The 24131-nt window shown below is 42.3% G+C and overlaps 1 protein-coding gene across 1 annotated transcript; it reads right to left on the bottom strand.

The window, feature by feature from the left end:
* Positions 1–2659: 2659 nt before the first annotated feature.
* Positions 2660–17526, bottom strand: LOC133376746 (uncharacterized). Its single transcript, XM_061609486.1, has 3 exons — positions 17103–17526; positions 9527–9738; positions 2660–2716 (listed from the first exon to the last, which is right to left on the bottom strand). The coding sequence occupies exons 1-3, from the start codon at positions 17524–17526 to the stop codon at positions 2660–2662; spliced, it is 693 nt and encodes a 230-aa protein (XP_061465470.1).
* Positions 17527–24131: the final 6605 nt, after the last annotated feature.

Genomic DNA, 24131 nt, shown 5'->3' with positions numbered 1-24131 from the left:
ACCACATTTGCCCCCACAGCCTCCCCTTGCATGTTGAACAAAGTCATTTTCAGAATGACTGAGGAGGGCTTTCGACTGAGGCTTGTGCAGGGTAATTGTTTGCATGCAGAATGCAAAGAAACGACAAACGAAACCCTCTTGATCTTAAGACCTTAGGAACGTTAAGGTCCACAGAAAAGATACAGAAGCTACATTCCTAAGAACCCTGGAGATGTTGCACCATGCTAGATGAAAAAAATGAGGAGGTATGACTTGTGGTTAATGCAATTTTCCTGCATCATTGGTGCTAATAAGCTTACCACTGTGAAGCGATTAGGGGCTGAGTTGAATTATCCTTTCCTAACTCAATGGAATTTTGTGTGCCTCCAACAATATTTTGTGGAGATCATGTTTTTGTCTGTTGATATCCAAATCAGTTTTAGATAATAAATTACTCTGCTTGGCTCCGATTTATGGGTCTCTCACTTACTTTAATTCTAAAAAAATTGGATTTAGAGATCAGTTTACAGTCCTGGATTTTAATTAAAGCATTTAATTGATTTATAGACGGCAGCTGATCTAGTGCTCAGAGTTCAGAACAGCAATTTGTAAATATCTTGTAAATCCACTGTAGCATTTATGGATTTCTTACGTTAACTTATAGCTACACAGAGAGATTTATAAGAATGGCAGTTCACCAGAACATTTAAAAATGAGACACTGATAAAACACTTGCCTTAGCTAACAAAAATAAAATTAAATAATGGAAAGGCCTAACATTGCAGCCATTCATGACTGGTTAGCACAGAAAATCACTGAAATTACAACTGGACATAACATCAGGAGATTGGCAATTGGATCTCATGCTGTTTGCTTTTTACAAGTTTAATAGTCATGGAGACAGGGTCCAAATCTGATCAGGGCCAAAGCACTGAGGGAGGATGGCTTAGCTCTTTCCTCTCATGTTGTTTCCCCATTGTGAGCTCCCCAAAATCAGTCATTTGGCCCAAAGAGCAAAACACACATGTTCCACCCTGTCTGTGGTTCTAACTGAATAGGCACCTCCCCTTTCTTTGGTTGCTCTTAAATATTTAAAATATAGCTGGAGAGCCAGTCACAGATTTTCCAGTGTCCCATCTAGATGGGCCCTGAGTTAGTAATTAATGGCATATGTAAGACAACCAATACAGTGGGCAGTACAATGAAATATATTTCCCATTCATTAAATTCCCCCCCCCCAAAAAAACCTAAATGGAAGTTTTGAACATAAGGGTTTGGATTCTCAGAAAAGGGAACAGGAGAAAGTTCGTGGAAGGAAAGTTTCCTTCTTCCTGCAGCCACTTTTCCTAGCATATACATTTTTGCAAATAGTTTCCCCTAATACAATGCATGTTTGTATGCTATTTTCAGTCTATGAATTTTGTACACATTACTTGATTGGAAAACTGCATCACAAAATACGTAGAAGCAAAGAATAGCTGTGTTTCCATTTCCTTAATGCAAACATTGGGTAGTGTCATATTAAAATGCATATTAATCCAGATTTCTCCTTCCATTCCTAGCAGGATCTAAAAACATCCCATTCTCCAGCATATACCCTGGCAGGGTAGAAATATGACAGCCACCCTGGAGCTGGCATAGTTATTTTTCCTCCAACTGAATCAAATGGGAAGCGGCAATGTTGGGGCAAAACCAAATTGGGGTGGGGGGAGCCACCATCTCTGCCCTGTCCCATGCAAACTAGCAGGGCTTTGGAAGTATTGGGGTTTTTTTTAACCACAGACTCCCCTCCCTTCTTATAGGAATGCTTTGCCTCACTGCAATAATATACACACTTATTGGGGCCCTGTTGAGCTCAGTGTGGCTTATGTCAGAGCAGAAAGTTAGGTTACAGGCTTCCATGACTCAGTGGTAGCTGGTAGCTTCATGTCAGTGGGGCAGTGGAATCCACTCCAGTGGAGCAGTGGAATCCGCTCTTTGGACAGCTCCTTGAAAGTTCAGACTAAAACCCAGAGTAGATTCCACTGCCCCACTGGAGTGGAGCCACCAGCCACCACTTATTACTCATGAAGCCAAATGCAGTCCACCAGCAAGAGTCCTCCCCATCTCTGTTTGTTTTGCAGCCCAAGAGGTTTCGTGAGCCCCTGGTGTAGTGCATATGGCTATGCTGCATTTGGTTTGGTAAGTTACACATTATGAGTCTGTGGTTACTGATTTATACACAGCATTTATACCTCACCCTTTAGCTAAAAAGGCTCCCAGAGTGGCTTACACAAACCAGTTCTAACACAGTCCCTGCACTCAGGGTCACAATCTAAAAAGACATGATAGATGAGGAAAGAAGAATGGGAGGGAAGAGAGGAAAGCAAGCTCAAGAGCAAGTTCTTAAAGTTACAGTTTCATAAACATATGAACATAAGAACAGCCTGCTGGATCAGGCCAATGGCTCACCTAGTCCAGCATCCTGTTCTCACAATGGGCAACCTGCTAGCAGGACTTGAGTGCAAGAGCACTGTCTCTCCCCCCCCCCCCCATTTCCAGCAACTGGTATTCAGAAAAAAATAGTTCTTAGAGTTAAGAACATGCCGGATGGGAAGATTAGAAGTTATACAATATTCTGTCCTCTTTCAAGCAAAGCAGTAAATGAAGATTATTCTCCACTGAAAATAATAAATGAGTGCTATGGCATGTCTGCACCTTTCTGTGTTCTTTCAGAATCCATAGGTTCCTTGAAAGACTGAGAATAAAAATATATATAAATGCACACCATATAGCAGACATCATGTTTAGCATAGCTGTGGCAATTAATTTTGAAAGCACACTTCAGGCAAAAGCAATGAAAAGAGACAAAATGGAGCAGTAACGTCTAGGACAGGGGAAGCCAACATAGTGCCCTCCAAATGTTGTTGGACTTCAATTCCTATCAGAGATGGTAGCAGTTGTACTGGAACAACATCTGAAAGGTGCCACAATGACTACCTCTAGTCTAGTTATCCTATGTAAGCTGGCTCCTTCCCCTTCATCGTCAGGATGTTGTTAGGGTAGGCACATGGACCAACTGTATCATAGACCAATCAGTCAGGGTCACCTTACCTTACATATGCCCACTTAACCACTTTGGTCTGTGGAAGTGGGACTATGTAATGTTTGTTCAGTAATTGTAAGCAATCAATCTTTTAGTGTGGCAGTTCCCGCACTCTGGGACTCCCTGCCTACTGGTGCCTGTTAAAACTTTTTTGTTTAGGCAAGCTTACGTAGACATGTAACTGACACTGACATCTATTTTAATCAGTAACTTTAGTTTATAATGTATATTTCTAATCTGCTGGTTTTATTTACATTTTGATTTCTTTTAAAAAAACACCTTGTTTTTAACTTTTATTAACAGTTTTAGTGTAATTTTTTTATTCTTTGTAAACTGATTGGAGGTTTTATTTATAATTAAGTGGTATACAAATTATGTTAAATAATAAATAAAAATCACTTTTATTTCAGGTTAAAATCTTCCATCTGACCAATCAACCAGTCAAACAACTGCATCATATACAGCGAGAGCCGGTGTGCAGTGGTACTTAGAGGTAGAGCAGGTAAATCTGACTTCAAATCCCTGCTCAGCTCCAAAGGTTACCAGATGACCCATTCTACCCTCTCTCAACCTAATCCAGCCTTGGCCAGCCTGGTTCCCTCTAGGTGTTTTGAACTACAACTTCCACCAGGCCCAGGCAGCATGGCCACATAGCTGGGGCTGATGGGAGCTGTGGCCCAAAACATCTGGAGCATGCCACATTGATGGTTGACCTCACTCATTGTAGTATTGATGTGAGGATAAAGAAGGGATACTTTGCAGGCTGTCCTGAGTTCCTTGTAGGAGGCGAGGCGTACAAATGAAATTAATACTTATTACCTGTGTATTACAGAGGAGGAGGAATGCTCCTTCTACATACTTCCTGGGAATGGGTCTGAACTGGGCCATAACTTCCACTGCTTTCCCCCCTAATATGGTGGTGATGCTGAATCGGTGTGATGCAGTGGGTAGAGTGTTTGACTGGGACTGGAGAGGCTTAGGTTCATACTCACACAGAGCGATGAAGCTCAGAAGGTGACCTTAGGCCAGACACTATCCCTCTGCCTAAACCACATCACAGGATTGTTGTGATGATAAAATCAGTGGTGGTGTAGGGGGCGGCATGCACCTTGAGAAGAAAGATAGGTTATACACTTAAGAATAAATAAATACAGGCCCCATTTTTCCCTTCAAAGTCTCCCAAGCTAGACCCCTTAAGCAGCATTTTTTGTTTAGGGCTCTACAGTTACACACACACACATATATTTTACGCAAGGATATCTTCATTTCTGCAACATTTTTGTCACCCCCTAGATGCTTGGTAGATTCAAGAGAATAATGTTTTCTTTGATTAGGGATACACTCACATTGCACTTTTCTGTGACTAAAAATAGTAGTAAAAACAAAACAGTATGGAGTTTTTTTCTCTCTCTCCCTCTCCAATTACTGTTTATTCAGGGTATTGATTTACACATGTAATACACAATAGAAACCCCCAGGCCTCAGCAAAATCACATTAGCTATGCTAAAAAACCATTGCAAACTTGCATTTCTTCCAGGAACAAAACAAATGTAAACCAACCAGTAATGATTGATCAGTTTATTCAGTTTTCCACACTATTTGTACAGGTTAAGCTCATATTCCTGTTGTGGAATTTGACTATTTTTGAAGATAGTTAAAACAATCTGTGGTGTTATTCTACATATTTTTATATACAGAATATGCTATCTGTTACCGGCAAGACTACCCCCTTGCCACTATATGCACAGGGTCGAGCGTTTTTGCTTTTTCCCTTCCCCCATATCTACACAGAGTCCTAGTATGTCAAACGTTCCATCACCTAAGCTCCCAGATTATCAATAGCAGTCATCTAGTGTAAGCGGAGAGTAGAATAGAGGAGACCACACTCAAGAATTCTTGAGTCTTGGAAGGTACCAGAAATTTTGGGAGTCTAACTTCAGACAGCAGAACAATAAGAACATAAGAACATAAGAAGAGCCTGCTGGATCAGGCCAGTGGCCCATCTAGTCCAGCATCCTGTTCTCACAGTGGCCAACCAGGTGCCTGGGGGAAGCCCGCAAGCGGGACCCGAGTGCAAGAACACTCTCCCCTCCTGAGGCTTCCGGCAACTGGTTTTCAGAAGCATGCTGCCTCTAACTAGAGTGGCAGAGCACAGCCATCATGGCTAGAAGCCATTGATAGCCCTGTCCTCCATGAATTTGTCTAATCTTCTTTTAAAGCCATCCAAGCTGGTGGCCATTACTGCATCTTGTGGGAGCAAATTCCATAGTTTAACTATGCGCTGAGTAAAGAAGTACTTCCTTTTGTCTGTCCTGAATCTTCCAACATTCAGCTTCTTTGAATGTCCACGAGTTCTAGTATTATGAGAGAGGGAGAAGAACTTTTCTCTATCCACTTTCTCAATGCCATGCATAATTTTATACACTTCTATCATGTCTCCTCTGACCCGCCTTTTCTCTAAACTAAAAAGCCCCAAATGCTGCAACCTTTCCTCGTAAGGGAGTCGCTCCATCCCCTTGATCATTCTGGTTGCCCTCTTCTGAACCTTTTCCAACTCTAGAATATCCTTTTTGAGATGAGGCGACCAGAACTGTACACAGTATTCCAAATGTGGCCGCACCATAGATTTATACAATGGCATTATGATATCGGCTGTTTTATTTTCAATAACTTTCCTAATTATTGCTAGCATGGAATTTGCCTTTTTCACAGCTGCCGCACACTGGGTCGACATTTTCATCGTGCTGTCCACTACAACCCCGAGGTCTCTCTCCTGGTCGGTCACCGCCAGTTCAGACCCCATGAGCGTATATGTGAAATTCAGATTTTTTGCTCCAATATGCGTTATTTTACACTTGTTTATATTGAATTGCATTTGCCATTTTTCCGCCCATTCACTCAGTTTGGAGAGGTCTTTTTGGAGCTCTTCGCAATCCCTTTTTGTTTTAACAACCCTGAACAATTTAGTGTCGTCAGCAAACTTGGCCACCTCAATGCTCACTCCTAATTCTAGGTCATTAATGAACAAGTTGAAAAGTACAGGTCCCAATACCGATCCTTGAGGGACTCCACTTTCTACAGCCCTCCATTGGGAGAACTGTCCGTTTATTCCTACTCTCTGCTTTCTGCTTCTTAACCAATTCCTTATCCACAAGAGGACCTCTCCCCTTATTCCATGACTGCTAAGCTTCCTCAGAAGCCTTTGGTGAGGTACCTTGTCAAACGCTTTTTGAAAGTCTAAGTACACTATGTCCACTGGATCACCTCTATCTATATGCTTGTTGACACTCTCAAAGAATTCGAATAGGTTACTGAGACAGGACTTTCCCTTGCAGAAGCCATGCTGGCTCTGCTTCAGCAAGGCTTGTTCTTCTATGTGCTTAGTTAATCTAGCTTTAATAATACTTTCTACCAGTTTTCCAGGGACAGAAGTTAAGCTAACTGGCCTGTAATTTCTGGGATCCCTTCTGGATCCCTTTTTGAAGATTGGCGTTACATTTGCCACTTTCCAATCCTCAGGCACGGAGGAGGACCCGAGGGACAAGTTACATATTTTAGTTAGCAGATCAGCAATTTCACCTTTGAGTTCTTTGAGAACTCTCGGGTGGATGCCATCTGGGCCCGGTGATTTGTCAGTTTTTATATTGTCCATTAAGCTTAGAACTTCCTCTCTCGTTACCACTATTTGTCTTAGTTCCTCAGAATCCCTTCCTGCAAATGTTTGTTCAGGTTCAGGGATCTGCCCTATATCTTCCACTGTGAAGACAGATGCAAAGAATTCATTTAGCTTCTCTGCAATCTCCTTATCGTTCTTTAGTACACCTTTGACTTCCTTATCATCCAAGGGTCCAATTGTCTCCCTAGATGGTCTCCTGCTTTGAATGTATTTATAGAATTTTTTGTTGTTGGTTTTTATGTTCTTAGCAATGTGCTCCTCAAATTCTTTTTTAGCATCCCTTATTGTCTTCTTGCATTTCTTTTGCCAGAGTTTGTGTTCTTTTTTATTTTCTTCATTCGGACAAGACTTCCATTTTCTGAAGGAAGACTTTTTGCCTCTAAGAGCTTCCTTGACTTTGCTCGTTAACCATGCTGGCATCTTCTTGGCCCTGGCGGTACCTTTTCTGATCTGCGGTATGCACTCCAGTTGAGCTTCTAATATAGTGTTTTTAAACAACTTCCAAACATTTTCGAGTGATGTGACCCTCTGGACTTTGTTTTTCAGCTTTCTTTTTACCAATCCCCTCATTTTTGTGAAGTTTCCTCTTTTGAAGTCAAATGTGACCGTGTTGGATTTTCTTGGCAATTGGCCAGTTACATGTATGTTTAATTTAATAGCACTGTGGTCACTGCTCCCAATCGGTTCAACAACACTTACATCTTGCACCAGGTCCCGGTCCCCACTGAGGATTAAGTCCAGGGTTGCCGTCCCTCTGGTCGGTTCCATGACCAACTGATCTAGGGAATAGTCATTTAGAATATCTAGAAACTTTGCTTCTTTGTCATGACTGGAACACATATGCAGCCAGTCTATGTCCGGGTAGTTGAAGTCACCCATTACTACCACATTTCCTAGTTTGGATGCTTCCTCAATTTTATATCTCATCTCAAGGTCTCCCTGAGCATTTTGATCAGGGGGACGATAGATCGTTCCTAGTATTAAGTCCCTCCTGGGGCACGGTATCACCACCCACAACGATTCTGTGGAGGAGTCTGCCTCTTTTGGGGTTTCGAGCTTGCTGGATTCAATGCCTTCTTTCACGTATAGAGCGACTCCTCCACCAATACGTCCTTCCCTGTCCTTCCGATATAGTTTATATCCAGGGATAACCGTATCCCACTGGTTTTCTCCATTCCACCAGGTCTCCGTTATGCTCACTATATCAATGCTCTCCTCTAAGACCAAGCACTCCAGTTCTCCCATCTTGGTTCGGAGGCTCCTAGCATTAGCGTACAGGCACTTGTAAGCAGTGTCTCTCTTCAAGTGTCTTTGGCACTTGTGGTTTGGCCTGTGGTAATTTTGCTCTTCTGAATTTATATCCTGTGCCCCTGCTCTCACAATGCCTACTTCTAGGCCTACCCCTTTTAAAATTTCATCATTTCTTTGGTTTTTATCCCAGGGGGGAGGTTTATTCCGAACCGGACCTTTCTCTTTATAATATATACTATTTATTCATATCTTGCATACTACAACTAATAAAATGCATTCTAGGTGGCCTTATCCCTCATTACAGAAACAGAAAACAGACAAATTGAAATATCTATATCTGCACAAAAGAAATTGCTGGATATCCATTTAACATCAAAATATAAAACTCGGAAGGCACATCTTAATTAAAAGAAGTTACAATAGTTGAAGGACTGAGTTAAAACCTAAGCCATATCACAGAACCAAATACAAAGGACATAAAAATACATGTCATGATACATCACCCATCAGATGTCATGGAGGGAATGGATGAATGGTTCTCCTGCTTTCATTGACCCCCCCCCCCACTCCAGCAGAGCTGAGGGGTAATGTGTGCTATAAAACCTGGCTTTTTTATACATTCTCTTTTCTATAGGGAGGCATGTTCCCATGGTCTTTTCTCATGAATTCATTCCAACAGATTTGCCCCCACACCAAGGAAGACTCGTGACACAAGACTGGAATAATGTTATATTTATTAAATATAACATACTAGATCAAATGCAATACAGCCAATTATCAGATTAAAATACTTCGGGCAGGTGAGGCTATGCCTAACTATGAGGGATTATACCCTCAGCTTCTAAAGGCAACAACTCTCCTCAGTCTGTAACTCCAGAGTCAAGGACATGGGTGCATTCCTCCCTCCTTGCTCTTAGAGCCAGTTATGTGGTTCCAACCTCCACACCATGGCCCCGCCATACAAGCGTTCACCATGATGCGCAAGCCGGTTCCACAAGGATACTACCCAGATCCCCCCCAGACATGAAGCTCTGATGGTTCCCTAAGCAGTGCCCCTTTTCGAGAATGCCTTAAACACCTCAATTTATCTCCCGAATACCTCACCTGCCCGAATTCTATGCCACAAGAGTGGATCAGCTAAAGCTTGGTCCACTCAACCCAAAGAATTGAACAAACCCCTTAATCCCAGCATCAAATCCTCTAAAAACAAATCACACCCCTGTTCAGAAAGATGGACCCCATCATCCCGAAACAATTGTGGGACATGGAACCTAATCCTATAATGAGGAATATATGCCCCTCCAAGAGATACGACCAGAGCCCTGACTTTTCTATTCACCCATTTCCTGGATCTGTCGATCCTATTAGGATGAAAAGCACCCCTCCACACCCTCCTAACTAACATATCCGACCAAACCAGAAGGAGGTTGGGAAATGAACGAATAAGCCACGTGAGATCTCGAGTGACCTTGATAAGCAGGTCCATCCCTGGACGCTGCACCAAGTCATTTCCCCCCAAATGAATCAACAATACATGAGGCCGATCCGCCGAAGACATAATCTGGCAAACTGATGGCAACAGCGCATCCCATAACATGCCCCTGCAGGCTTCCCATCGAACCGTAGCTATGGCCGAAAGCTGCAGCTGTGTTCCAGGTATCGACGAAGAGGCACGCCGGTGCGCCCAAAACAAGATAGAGTGGCCACACAGTACGATCCTCACGGGGACTGAAAGGCTCAACAAACCTAATGGAAACAAAAACACAGTGCATTATAGTTAAAACCTGACATAAGACTTAAATGCATCGGAACGCCACCTGCCAATCACCTGGATATCGCTAACACTTAAGCCCCCGAGGGCCGCGGCCGTGGCCACACCAATCCGAAATGAATGTAGCCCATAGACTTCAGCAGCGTGACCACTGGCCAACAAGGCCCGCCGAACAACGGCCCAAAATTGAAATTGAGTCAGGGCTGTACCATCCGCATGTATGAACAGATAACGCTGGCATGCTGGCCGAACAGACAAGAATTTCCGCATTGCAGACACAGGGCATAATTCAGGGACCTGGCAAGTGCACAAAGACACAATACTGCCATGGCCCTTTTGATCCGTCTTAGAGACTCGTAGGGAAACCCTCACAATATCAGCACCTAGCGTGCAAACACAAAAGCATAAGGCCCTGTAGGCAACATCGCGCTTAGAGGGGACCAATACTTCACTAGGGCAAAAAGCACCACAGAACATCGTCAGAGTTACTGCGGCGAAAATGTGCGACTCATACTGAGATGAGCATAAAGAACAAAACATTGCCAGGATCTGGAGAAGGACATCGGGTGTGATTGGCCTCCTCCGGTCAGTAGGCCTGGGAGCGGAACGCGACCAACCCTCAAGGACCTTTCTGACCCTAAAATCTACAGAATGATCCGGCAGTCCCCGCGCCTTAGAGATAAAGGCCAGCGCTGAAAGTTGCCCAGTGATAGTAGAAACAGAATTGTTGTGCCCTTTTAAATATAGCATAAACTGCAATAAATGCAAAACAGGAATAGGCCACGCCATAGGCAATTCAGAAATGGTGCGAAAACACTGAACCTTCGCAACAGAACGCTCATACGCTTTTTGAGTACTGGGAGCAAGGGCGGCTGCAATAGCGGCCCCGACTTCTAATTGCCAAGGTTCCACAGGAACGGTGGGACTGGGACTGGATCCAGTTCCGCTCCAGGTGCAAGCTCCCAAAAGCGCGCCATCTGTAAGCGGGAAAGAGCATCAGCAACGCAATTCTGTAAACCTGGAACATGCTTGGCTATGAATAAAATATTGAAACGCAAGCATTGCAAGACAAAGGCTCACACCAAGCGCATAACACGCAGCGACTTGGAAGTCTGAGCATTGATAACGCTAACTGTGGACAAATTGTCACACCAGAAACGCACTGTATGATTTTGAAATACAAACGGCCAGATATAAACCGCTACTACTATTGGAAAAAATTCCAAAAATGTCAAATCAGAAGTGTGTTGGCTATTAAACCGAAGAAGCAGAGGTTAAATTTCCACAAGTGAGCTACGTGGAGTAGAAGCAAAAAGTTGGCAGAGCTCGAGCCATCCCAAGGACATGTTACCAGGCAACCGTGGCTCTTGCAGCTGGCCTTATCTATATAGAGGGCCAGCAGACACTTGTAGAGTGTGGGGGTCGAGGAGTTTGTTAGTAGAGAAAGAGCTTGTAATTGTATCCTAAAACTTTTCATGTCAGTAAAGTGACTCTTAAAAACCTATGACTTGTCTGGCTGAGTGATTCAACTGGGATCTAGCCTGTCACTATTCTGTTCTACATCCTGGGCATCTGCTTGTGCCCGATCCAACATCCAACAAGTGGTAGCAGAGGATGGTTTCGATGCGCAGACGGATGTCCGAAGAAAAGACAAAAGAGAAGTAAAGAGGACAGGCGTGTGAAGAGACGGCGAAACCGAAAGCTGAGCTGAAAGCTGTGAGAGGGCCGTGGGAATAACTGACTGAAGGACGGAGGTGAGAAGCTCTAATTACAAAGGCGGGGAACTGTGTAAAGTGAAAGTATGTCTGTTACGTTATCGGCCGGGATTCCCTTGGAAAGGCTGACAGGTAAAAATTATGGCAGTTGGAAACAGAGAATGCAGGCTTTTCTAGTGAAAGAAGGCGTTTGGCAAGCCATCGCAGATGACCCACCCGCCATGGTGCCAATACCAGCAGCTTGGAGAAGGCTGGATCAAAGGGCAAAGGCGTTAATTGTTCTTGCTATTGATGATTCTCAACTACTGCATGTGCGTGATGCAGTAACAGCAAAGGAAACCTGGGAAACTTTGAAAAATATTCATGTGAAAAAGACTGCTAGTAGTAAAATTTATCTTGCCAGATGATTATATCAGATGCGCTTATCTGGAGATACAACCATGTCACAGCACTTATTGGAGATGAATAGACTATTTGCTGAGTTGACAGAACGTGACATGGAACATTCTCAAATGCAAAAAGTCTATATCGTGTTATCAAGTCTGGATTCAAATTATGATGCTCTGGTGAGTTCTGTGGAAGCAATGGACGATGCAAATCTCAATATGGATTATATAGAGGGAAAACTTTTACAAGAGTATCAAAGAAGGCAAGAAATGGCAAAGCAGGAAAGGACTGAGTCTAAACACAACATGGGAAAGCTGAACAACAGAGCTGAACAAGAGAGACTGTATGGACAAAAAGCATGTTATTTTTGTGGTTCCAGGCAACATCTTCAAAAGAATTGTGAAGCAAGAAGAAGAGAAAGAGGAAGAAAACCATGTGTACAGGTGATATATGCTAGTAAGAAAAAGCAATGTGTTAACAATGAGAAGGGAAATAAATGTGATGATTTATGGGCTCTTGACAGTGGGGCTACAAATAGCATAATCAAAGATAAATCAATGTTTCATACATATTGTGACGTAGAGGATTATGTGATAATGGCTGATGGATCTAAGAAACTGATCAAAAGTAGGGGTACAGTGAAATTAGCAGGTTTTAATACGATTACGACAGATGTGCTGTTTATTCCTGACATTGAATGCAACATTATGGCTGTGTCAAAACTCAATGAAATGGGATTCAATGTGATGTTCAAAAGAGGTTCAGTTCATATTATGAGAGGAGAAAAAATATTCATGAAAGGGATAGTAAAGAAGTCACTGTTCTATATGCAGCTGAGAGTCCTCAGTAAAGACACAGACAGGACACATAGAGGTTCAATAGGGATTAACCTAACGCAGTCAGTGAAAGCACAGACGCCAGTGATTGATACTGATGTTGTGGCTAATAAAACAGAGCAGGAAAAAGAGCCCTCAAGCCTCGGGGATATAAAACAATTACCCATAGCCGAACAGAATGAATGGCATGCAGCTATGAAAGAGGAGCTGGAAGCAATGCGAAAAAATGGCACATGGACGCTAGTACCTCTGCCCCCAGGGAAGAAAGCTATAGGGTGTAAGTGGATATTTAAACGTAAGCGGTCAAGTACAGGACAGATACAAAGGTATAAGGCACGCCTAGTAGCTAAGGGCTTTACACCGCAATTCGGGATGGACTACGAGGCAGTTTTCGCTCCCGTGGTGAAACATGAGTCAATCAGGGCTTTGCTAAAAATAGCTGCCATAGAAAACATGCAAGTAAGCCACTATGACATCGGCACAGCGTTTTTACATGGGGAGTTAAAAGAAGAAATCTATATGGAACAGCCTCCCGGATGTGAAACACAGCCAGGTCTAGTTTGCAAGTTACAGAAATCCCTTTATGGTCTGCGCCAGAGTGCACGCTGTTGGAACGAAAAACTAGACGATGTTCTGCAGTCAATGAATTTCAAGCGTTGTGTGGCAGACCCGTGTGTGTATGTGAAAGAAACAAAGGGGGGGGGCTCACATACTGCCTAGTTTATGTGGATGACATCCTGTATATTTTCCACAGGGAGGCAGACAAAAGAGAGTTCCATAATAGTCTGAAACAACATGTGGTAATGAAAAGTTTGGGACCTGTAAGTCATTATTTAGGTACAGATGTCATACGAGGTGCAGACGGGAGTTTCATGTTAAAACAGGAAGGAAAGATAAAACAAATACTAGCAGAATGTGGGATGTCTGAATGTAAGGCAGTAGGGACTCCCATGACAACATCATTTCAACAAGAAAACACAGAGACAGCTTGTGAAAACCCTGCTAGGTACAGACACATCATAGGACAGTTGCAATATCTTGTTAAGGTAACAAGACCTGACATTTGTAATGCTGTCAGCATTTTAAGTCAAAAAGTGGAACAGCCTACTGAGGCAGATTGGCAAGGAATAAAACGAGTCCTGAGGTATTTGCAAGGTACTAGCAGTAAAGGTCTAGTGTTATCCAGCAGTAAACACGGGAGTATGTGCTACTATGTAGATGCAGATCATGCTGGCGATCCCAGTAGCCGCAAGTCTACTACTGGTGTTGTCATTCTATTATATGATTCAGTGATTGATTGGTGCAGCAAGAGGCAAACTATAGTGGCAACATCGAGTTCAGAAGCTGAATATATAGCGTTGTCTCTGGTTTGTAATGAACTTACCTGGTTTGACCATCTACTGTTTGAAATTGGAAAAGGCATAGACAAACCAATCAAAATATATGAGGACAATCAGACCTGCATTAAGCTAGCTCAGTCAGAAGCACACACCAAGAGAACCAAGCATATCAGCATCAAATATCACCATGTCAGAGAAATGATTAAACAAGGGTTTGTGGAATTAACTTATTGTAACACTGCTGATATGCTGGCTGACGTTATGACAAAACCACTAAGTGAAGACAAGTTCATAAAACTGATAAATCAATTAGGTATGACAGCAAAAGTGTGAAATTTCATGAGAAAAATGCAGAAATGTATGTAATAAAAGTGATGCTAAGATTCTAATGAAATGAAATGAAATGGCTGTAAAACCAAATGATGCAAATGTATATATGACATGTAGCATGTAACACATGTAAATGGAAAAGAAATGTAACTGGCAGAATGTGGAAATTTAAGGTGGGGGCTTGTTGGCTATTAAACCGAAGAAGCAGAGGTTAAATTTCCACAAGTGAGCTACATGGAGTAGAAGCAAAAAGTTGGCAGAGCTCGAGCCATCCCAAGGACATGTTACCAGGCAACCGTGGCTCTTGCAGCTGGCCTTATCTATATAGAGGGCCAGCAGACACTTGTAGAGTGTGGGGGTCGAGGAGTTTGTTAGTAGAGAAAGAGCTTGTAATTGTATCCTAAAACTTTTCATGTCAGTAAAGTGACTCTTAAAAACCTATGACTTGTCTGGCTGAGTGATTCAACTGGGATCTAGCCTGTCACTATTCTGTTCTACATCCTGGGCATCTGCTTGTGCCCGATCCAACATCCAACAAAGTGATCCGGGATGCCTGCCACTTGGCAGGCCATCTTGCAGCGCACCACTGGGATCTAAAAATTACACCGAAGCCGAGGCCTCCCGCAGCATCGGAATGCACCTGTAATTCAGCTTCCAATAATAATTCCTCCCGCCAGAAAGAGAGGCCGTTAAATTCCATCAAAAACTCAAGCCACATTTTTAAATCAGCTCTCATCCCAGAAGTAATTCTGACAAAGTGGAAGCGAGATCGAACACCCTTCATGGCGTCACAAAGACGCCTGAGGAATGCACGACCAGGTGAAATAACTTTTGATGCAAATACTAAATGACCCACAATTTCCTGCAACTGAGCCAATGTAATCTTTTTCAATCCTAGCACCACGCAAAGCCGTTGCCAAAGGGCAAGCAACTTTTCTTGTGGCAAACTGGACGACTGAGCCACAGTATCCAACAGGATCCCTAAAAAATTAGAGAAGTAGTAGGACCCTCAGACTTTTCTGGAGCTAAAGGAACCCCCAGTTCTTTAGTTAAAGCTGCAAAGGATTGCATCAGATGGAGGCAATGTGAAGACCCAGCTGGCCCAATAAACAAAAAATCATCCAGATAATGAGCAGAGAAGGATGAAGAGGCTTTCCTCCTCAATGCCCATTCAAGAAATGTGCTGAATGCTTCAAAAGCAGCACACGACACGGAACAACCCATTGGCATAGCCCTATCTACATAAAACTGACCCCGAAATTTACAACCAAGCCAATCCACATCCTCAGGGTGAACAGGTAGGAGGCGAAAAGCGGATTTTATGTCGCACTTAGCCATTAAAGCTCCCCTACCGGCTTTGCGAACTACTCTCACTGCCTCATCAAAAGACGTATATCTAACTGATGTGTATGACTGAGAAATCCCATCATTAACAGAGGCGCCTTTTGGGAATGACAAATTATGGATTAAACAATATTCCCCAGGCTGCTTCTTGGGAATAATACCTATAGGAGATATCCTCAAATTTTTTAAGGGTGGAACAGAGAAAGGGCCAGATATCCGGTCAGCAATTATTTCCTTATTAATTTTTGCTAACACCACCGAAGCCATGTTGCTGAGAGAGGGCTGATTTGATGAGGAAGTAGCTATCCTAGGACCCTCAAATGGAATACGGAAGCCTTCCCTGAAACCATGAAGCAAAAAACTAGCAGCTTGCCTATTGGGGTAAAACCACAACCACCCTTCCAAAGGAATTAACTTAATCGGGCTACTGGCCTTGCAACGTACCGCTGCTGTTGCCAGGCCCTCATTTGGGCTGTTGCTGTTCCCCTGTACCCTGTCGAGCTGTACGCGCTCGCTGGCATGATGAGCTGGGGTGGTTGCCCCCACATGAACCACAGACGTGTCTGAACTTACATGGCCGTCTGAGGCAACGGCCTGTACTATTAAATGTCAAGCAGACATGCTGGGATTGAACCCACCGCCTGCCTTGGCCTGAGCCGAAGGCGGAAGTTTGTGCATGTCCTAATATATGTCCACTATCAGCTCTGTCTCCTAAAGTGGGCCTGGCAGGAGTCATAGAGCGGAGCCACAGGTCCGTGTGCTCAATATCCCAACGAAGGGTGGGGTCCAACGCTGCTCTCTGTCTAAAATTTCCATCGTAATGCAACCAAGTGGTCCCAGAACTCACGGAAGGCCCGATGAACAATGTCCTGATATTTAATCATGGACAAAGCCCTCGATGGGTAAGCTTGAGTCATAACGCCCATATAGATAGTATAGGTGCTCAACCAATTAGGCCACAATCGATCGACCTTCCTTTTCATGGCCGCCTCACGCTCCTTAAGTTCCTGACCTTCCATGGACTTTATCTCATTTTCATGAAACAAAAGAGTGAACAGGTCAATATATTCTAGCTAACAGCTAGAAGTAGCTAACAGTAAATGGTCGCCCAGTGGAAGGGAAATATCGCCATGTGGATAAACTCCCTGAGGGAGAGGCAAATACGCAGGAGATTGTGCGGAAGAAGCCACAGGCGGCTGCCAAGGAGTCACGGCCGCCATCGGCCAAGGTAACTGGGGTTGCTGCGGAACCAACACACCACCCATAAACACTAACGGGTGAGTAGTATTGCTAGGGAACTGAGAACCCGCCATTGGAGTGTCACGAGGAGGAGCAATAGAATCCTGAACCTGTGTGTGAAGAGCTTGTGACTGTGCAATTTTCTCACCTGCATAAGCAGCCGGAGAGGCAACCACTGGGGGTGCGACAAACCCCGAAGCTCCCGCAGGCAGAGCCGTGGCCGCCGGTGGCGAAAACAGCAGTGGCGCTTGAAGAGGCCCAACAGCAGGTATGACTGGAACCGCAGGAGAAGAGATGGTATCTGGAACCGCAGGCAAAGCAGCTGGCGACCCAGCTGCTAAGGGCTCTTCAATGGGTACTGCAGCTTCAAGAACACCAGTCCTGGAAACCAAATCAGCAAGAATACGATTTTTAGGCACTTTAGAAGCCAACCGTGCAGATTTCTTACCTGCCGGAGCGGTACTTGTACCCGCATCAGCATCCAGCGGCTGCCTGCGTTCCTTTTCCAGCGCCTCAACTCTAGCTACCAACGCACGGATGGTCCCCAAATCCTCATCATCATCATAAGACATGTCCTGCTGAATTGGCGGGCGCTTTGTAGTCTGCTTCACAACATGCACCCCTTTTTTCTGCTGAGCTTTCTTGGGTGGCATATTTGTAAAGACCAAATAACAACAATTATACAACATACCAAATGCAAGTGTGACCTAATTATGAATTTACCAACTCTTCTTTTTAAAAAACAGTGCACGTACAGTGCAATATAACTACAATCCACCAATTAACTTAACCTATTATTATTATTACACGTATTAATTATTATTTATTTATTTTTATTTTCAGGTAAGTATTATAAGCTGGAATTAAGGGGGGGTGGAGGATTTAAGGGAAAGGGAAGTGGGGGGGTGTTTGATAAAGGGTATTTATTAAACTCAATAAAATGAACAAACAACAACTTTTAAATGAGTTTTAACTAACAATATACCTTAAGAATAAATTACCTAAGCTATAATTATGAATTTATGCAATATTATGCTATAAATATAATTAAGTAACTGCACAAGAAATCCAGAGGATCAACACACCACTTTAAATGCCCAGAAAATGAAAAAGGGGGGAATTAAAGGAAAAGTAAGGGAAGGGAAACAAAAAGGGTGGTGGAAGCTATGAATTAAAGGGTATTAATATACCAAAACTGCCTTTAAATTATCACTGAATATAATACAATAGCAAATAAATAAATATATATATATAAACAATCGAAATATATATTTATCTAAGAACCAAAGATCACTGAAACTAACTAACAAAGCACCCAAACACAAGCAACTTTAACAATTTAAAGACAAACCGGAAGAAAAGGGGGGGCAGAACAAACGGAATCAAATTTTATATATATAACCAAGGGAATATAACAACCAGGAACGTCACCACCCACAAACACCGTAAGTAAAAAACAAGCTGGGCTTTTCACGAGCAACAAACGCTGTAAAGCGCAGGCAATACAAGGGAAAACGGCCGGCGAGCCGGGGAGAAGCCAGCGGGCGCGTGGGCGGAGGCCCACAGCCCAGCTGATCGTCAGGGCTCAAAACAACAACAGTGAATGATAAAGAGCAACGGGAAAGGGAGGAAAGAGCAGAGAAGGGTAAACGAGGTATTTTAGCAAGGAAACTATCACCAACGGAACTCCGAAAGAGCCCCTGCAAGCGCAAACCAGCAGTAAGTGCAGCAAGGCAAAAAGGCGTGAGGGAAGGTGCAGCTTTATAAAAGTGCGTGAGGGAAGGAGCAGCTTTATATCCACTGCTCCACACCCCTCCAGATTGGATGAGCGATCTCACGTGGCGGCACGCCTTAACTTCGAGAACCTTCCCGCGTCTTCCCTAATTGGGGTGAAGGCAAAATACGCCCCTTTACAGGAACGCTATTGTCATAAACATTCTCATGGGACAGTTTTACAAACAAACATGTTTCTGTTCTCATAAATTTCTGTTTTATAAACATAAGATGTTCTCAGAGATTAATATCAATTCACAGGTGAATCAGCCAGGTTATTGCCAGCCATTCAGAAAATCTTATTAAGGTTTTTCTTGTTTTCTTCATTGTTTACATTCTAATGCAGACTTGTTTATTTGGAATCTACTATCTTGGCTGTATGCCAAGACTTCCTGGAGGGGGAGAAATGGGTAAAGAAACACTTGTCTTTTTAAAATCCAACCCTGAAAGGGGGCAATTTCAAACAACTCCTGTTTTACTGTTTGGCTCTTGTACCTATAGCAAACTTTATATACTAGTTCAATAAGTCTTAAGCATCTTCTAAGCAAATCTAAGCATATGTAAATGATTTCAGCATATTATATGCATATTTTAACCCATTATCTGGGTCCTCCTATTTCTTCATTAAAAGTTCACAGAGCAGTTTACAAAATTAAAAATAAACTAGCACATCACTAAAATCACATACAAGCAAACAACGATTTTAATAGATGTCAGATATTTAATTCCTTAGGCTTCCCTACTATTTAACTATATTTTACAGGTTAAAATGAGGGTGGGTGCTGACGGGGAAAACTTGGCTTTGCCCCTTGCATGTCTGATAAGTGGCTAGAAAGCAAAAACCTGACCAGGGTCTTTGTTCCTGATCAGTTGGTAATCCCCATGCTTTTTGTGTGTGTGTGTGATGCTACTCACTGGTACAGAGTACCATCACCTCTTTTTACCAGCACTTCATTTTTAATTTTTTTTAAAAAAAGCACTGAGTAATCCTATGCACAGAGCTACCTCCCCAACACACACACACAGTTATTTTCCATTGAATTGCACACACCATGATGGAATTGTGGTGAGATTAGGGATGGTGGAGAAATTTGATTCAGTTTCCATTTCAGGGCAAACTTACCAAATTCACACTTTACTAAACAGTATGTCAACTGTAACACAGCCATCCTTCAAAATTTGCATTTCTCTGAATTTTGAAATGCAGTTCTCTAGCTGAGTAATGTGTACAAGAATATAAAATGCATTATATTAGGGGAAATTGCTTGCAAAATGTGTCTATTGGTCAAACCTGCATTATGTTTATTAGGAGAAATGCACTAAAATGGTGACAAATTTACATGAAGACTTTTTTAGAAAAATCACAAATTGTTGCAGAAATGTGGAGAATGAATGTTAAGACTGCAAAAAATAGAAACCTTGAGAACCAAAATTGACAGATTTGTCAGTCTGTACACGAGATTTCTTTCTTTTTCCATTTTGCAGCTTATAGGCAGGAAATGCTGCTCTCTTACACTTTCCTCTGCAATCATCCCATTTAGCAGAGTCAGGAACTTTATACAAGACTACAGTTTAGAATATTCAAGCAAGAACTGAACACCAGTGGCATTATAAAATGAAGCCTAGCTGTTAATTATTTGAAATTGTTCTCTCTCTCTCTCTCTCTCTCTCACACACACACACACACATTGCAGTACAAGGTGCTGAGAGAAATTATGAACATTTCTACTACAAAGCAACACTCTTTGTAGATAAATCTTCCCTGCATCGAAAATTGTGAATATTTTTGTTTATTTCTATCTTGGTATTATAAAATAAAATGAGTGATCATCGGTTTATTAGCTAATTGTTCAAGGTAGAATGTGCATGCTTATGAATATTTTAAAAGTTCCTCATATATCATAAGTATATATTGATACACATATATTTATATGCGTATATAATAAGCAGACTACTAGGCAAATCCATATTGCTCTCTTGTGCTATGTCCAAAAATTTTCCTGCATTTTCCCCAAGCATTTTCCACTGCATTCAAAAACAATCAAAGGGAAGGGTGTGCGTGTGAAACCATCATTAGTACGGTACAGAATGTTTGTAGTGCTTATCTTACTACTGAGGTGGCCAAGAGGTCCTCTGTGTGACTCTCTTTTCCTTCTACCAGCCATCTGTCCAGTGGTCTGCAATCTGCAACTTCCAAAGATGTCTGCACATCCTAAAAACATCATGACATTGACCCTACTCAGGCATTATCCCTGAACAGAAAATATCAATCCATGTTGGGGGCATAGGGTTGCCATCCATCTAAATAAATAAATGTATTCATATATGCATGAGTATCACAGTGTCACAACTTTTTAATTCATATGTTACCAAGACAATATAGTAGCCACCAGAATCTTGCCTTCCCAATGGTCAGTTTCCACATTAGCTTGGTAGCATACAGAAGCTCTAATCACGTTGTTGGCTGTGATCACATATACCTACAACACAAATATTGACCAGCCTGGGCTGAAGACCCTGACGTGGTTTGTAACCCGTGAGATTGGAGTCTCTATTAGTGGAAATGTTAACATATTCATTGGAATCAGTGACTCATCACTAAGTGTGTGCGCTGATTATTTCAATTAGCACTGTGTTTCAGGTGATATGAAATGCTAAGAATAACCTGTTTAAGACTTGTGATCCATGATGGCTCAACTTTCACACAAGACATGATTGCAGTCATCAAGTGATGAAGATGCATGTGGGAATAGTCACTGGTAATATTTTTACATCACCAGAACTATGCAGATGCACCATGGCTTATTCTAAAGAACATTCTTGGCTCTATGAACCAAGAAATGTTTGATTTTTACACACTGTGCTAAAACAAAATTTATGTCATTAAAAGATTAAAGCAGTGACTCTTAAAAATGCACAGTCTTCAGAATGTGCATTTGGGATTTATTTATTGTTTTACAGTTAACCAACTATATTTCCTACCACAGGAGACAACATCTATTTTCCTGATGATGCAAGTGACAGTGTAATAAAAGAGACTACTAAATGTGTGATCTACATAGGCTGTAAAGACAGTATTATACTAGCACAACGAGCAGTATTTTCTTCCATTATGTGGTATACTGTGTTCATTTCTAGGTGCCACACTTTAAGAAGGAAACAGACAGATTGTTCAGAGGCGGGCAGTGAAGATGAGTGGTGGGCTGTCCCCTAGGAATGGATAGATCAGCTGAAGTCTGCCTAATTTCATTGTTGCTGGCATTTAGTCATAGGTCCATCCCTTCCCATTTTGTGTGATTTTTTTTTTTTTAGAATGCATGAAAAGGTCACATTTAAATTGTGCACATTATTATATGCATTATTGTACACCACGAGCAGAGAACCTTTTTCAGCTCAAGGGCCATATTACCACACAAGCAGCCTTCTGGATGGCACCAGAGGCAAAAGTGTGTGGAGCAATGAATGTGACTCTTCTCTTTGTACAGTACATTCCAGCCACACAAAAGACAAAAGGGTCTACTGGACATCCACACACCACCCTCCATCTAGAAAGGGAGGCATTATCACAGTCGAAGGACAACCTGTGGCCTGGGGACAAAGAGTCCTGAGGGCTACATAGGGAGACCTGGAGAGCCACATTTGGCTCCTGAGCTGGAGGTTCCCCATCCCTTCTCCAAAAAACTAAAGACTAAAGATGTATGCCCCTGAAGGCTGCAATTCTAAACACACTTTCTAAGGAACTAAGCCCCATAGAACTCAACAGAACTTACTTCTGAATAGATATTGTTAAGATTGTGCAGTTGGTAAGGCTTGACTAGAGATCCTCTGCAACTATATCCATATGAAAGCAGGGTTGGCGATCCCCTGCATGGAATGCCCTGCCTGCCTTTTAACATGGCTGTTTCAAACTTCTTTACAGACTTGACCCTTCACTGTAGAGAGAGGTTTGAGAAATGAGTAAGAGATAAGATTAATCTCTACTCTTTCCTCCCTACTCTGTGAGCTGCTATAAACTCATTTTGACAGCCAACCCAATTCTAGTGAGTAATAACTGACAGAGAGAAAACACATGGTTTGGTCTACCATCACAGGCAGCAGATTGGGAACAGCAGCAATTGAAGCCACACTCCCACTATGTGAATTCTTTTATCACCGTTGCACAAGAATCAAATGAGCATGCAAGGTGCATCATCAGTGAGTTTAAGGGGGTTGAGCTGACCACATGGAACCACTGTTGTTGCTTCTATGGATGTAACGGAGTAAGGTCAGAGGTAAATGAAATGCAAATAAAAAGAAAAACAAAAGACAGTGATTGTTTCCTTAATGCAATACCATGCCAACCACTACAAGATTCCTATGAGTATGACAGAAAACTCAGCATCCCACAACTAGTCAGGGTTCCTAATCAAAACTAAAAAAATCCTGGCAGCCAGTCAGCCAGGGTCACAGAAATCCCCATGCAACCTGACCTGGGGGCTGCAGTAAGTGCAGAATGCTACACTGTGATTGCTGACATCAGTGAGACCATATCAACACATAATACCTCTGCTCTGAAATCTACACTGGTTGCCGATTTGCTACCAGGCCAAGTTCAAGGTGTGCTTTCTATGTTATGGGTTCCACATAGTACTTGTTCTGTTATTGTAAAATAATTGGTCCTTTGGTATGGCAGCACCTATGTTTACAACTCCCTGCCTATTGACATTAGGTAAGCGCTCCATTGTACTCATTTTGGAACCTGGTAAAAATGTTTTTGTTTAGGCAAGCCTACCCAGGCACGTAGAAGCTATTATGTTTTTTATCTCTTTTTAACTCGTTGGTTTTATTGTTTTGAATGTTTTTAAATACCTGTCTTTAACTGTTTTTGCCAATAATTTTTATTGTTTTAATTCTTTCTATAAACTGCTTTGAAGTTTTTTTACAATAAAGCAGTATATAAATGTTGTAAATAAAATACATAAATAAATTTTGGAGTCACTGTGGCTCTTTAAGGAACAAAGGAACCTGCCTTATACTGCGTCAGGCCATTCGGTACCATCTAGCTTGGTACTGATGACATAGACTAGAATTAATTCTTCAAGATTCCGGGCAATAGTCTGTTCCAGAGTTTGAACGTTGGACCTTTGTATGCAAAGCATGTGCCCTACCAATGAGCTACAGCCCTGTTTAAAAAAGTATATTTTAACATTGTTCTTCTCAATTCACTAATGAATGCATGGCATACTAGGGCAGATCCACACCATGCATTTAAAGCACATTCATTTGAAGCACATGAGTCCAACCACAGAATCATGGGAACGGTAGTTTGCTATGGGTGGTGGGAACTACAACTGTGAGGGGAAAACTACACTTTCCAGGATTCTTTGGGGGAAGTCGTGTGCTTTAAATGTGAGGTGGATGTGCT

The sequence above is a fragment of the Rhineura floridana genome, chromosome 1 (assembly GCF_030035675.1).
Source record: "Rhineura floridana isolate rRhiFlo1 chromosome 1, rRhiFlo1.hap2, whole genome shotgun sequence".
NCBI classification, from domain to species: domain Eukaryota; kingdom Metazoa; phylum Chordata; class Lepidosauria; order Squamata; family Rhineuridae; genus Rhineura; species Rhineura floridana.
This window is presented reverse-complemented; position numbering and strand designations above follow the sequence as displayed.

What these genes read in the sequence shown, in the direction of transcription:
- LOC133376746 (XM_061609486.1), bottom strand. Translation starts at nt 17,526, where the DNA reads ATGTCTTATGATGATGATGAGGATTTGGGGACCATCCGTGCGTTGGTA. An exon ending in CTCTCCGGCTGCTTATGCAG is followed by an intron (nt 9,739 to 17,102) that starts GTGAGAAAATTG and finishes TGTTTCCATTAG; the next exon opens with GTTTGTTGAGCCTTTCAGTC. An exon ending in CTTCGGCGGATCGGCCTCAT is followed by an intron (nt 2,717 to 9,526) that starts GTATTGTTGATT and finishes TTTTATTCTCAG; the next exon opens with TCTTTCAAGGAACCTATGGA.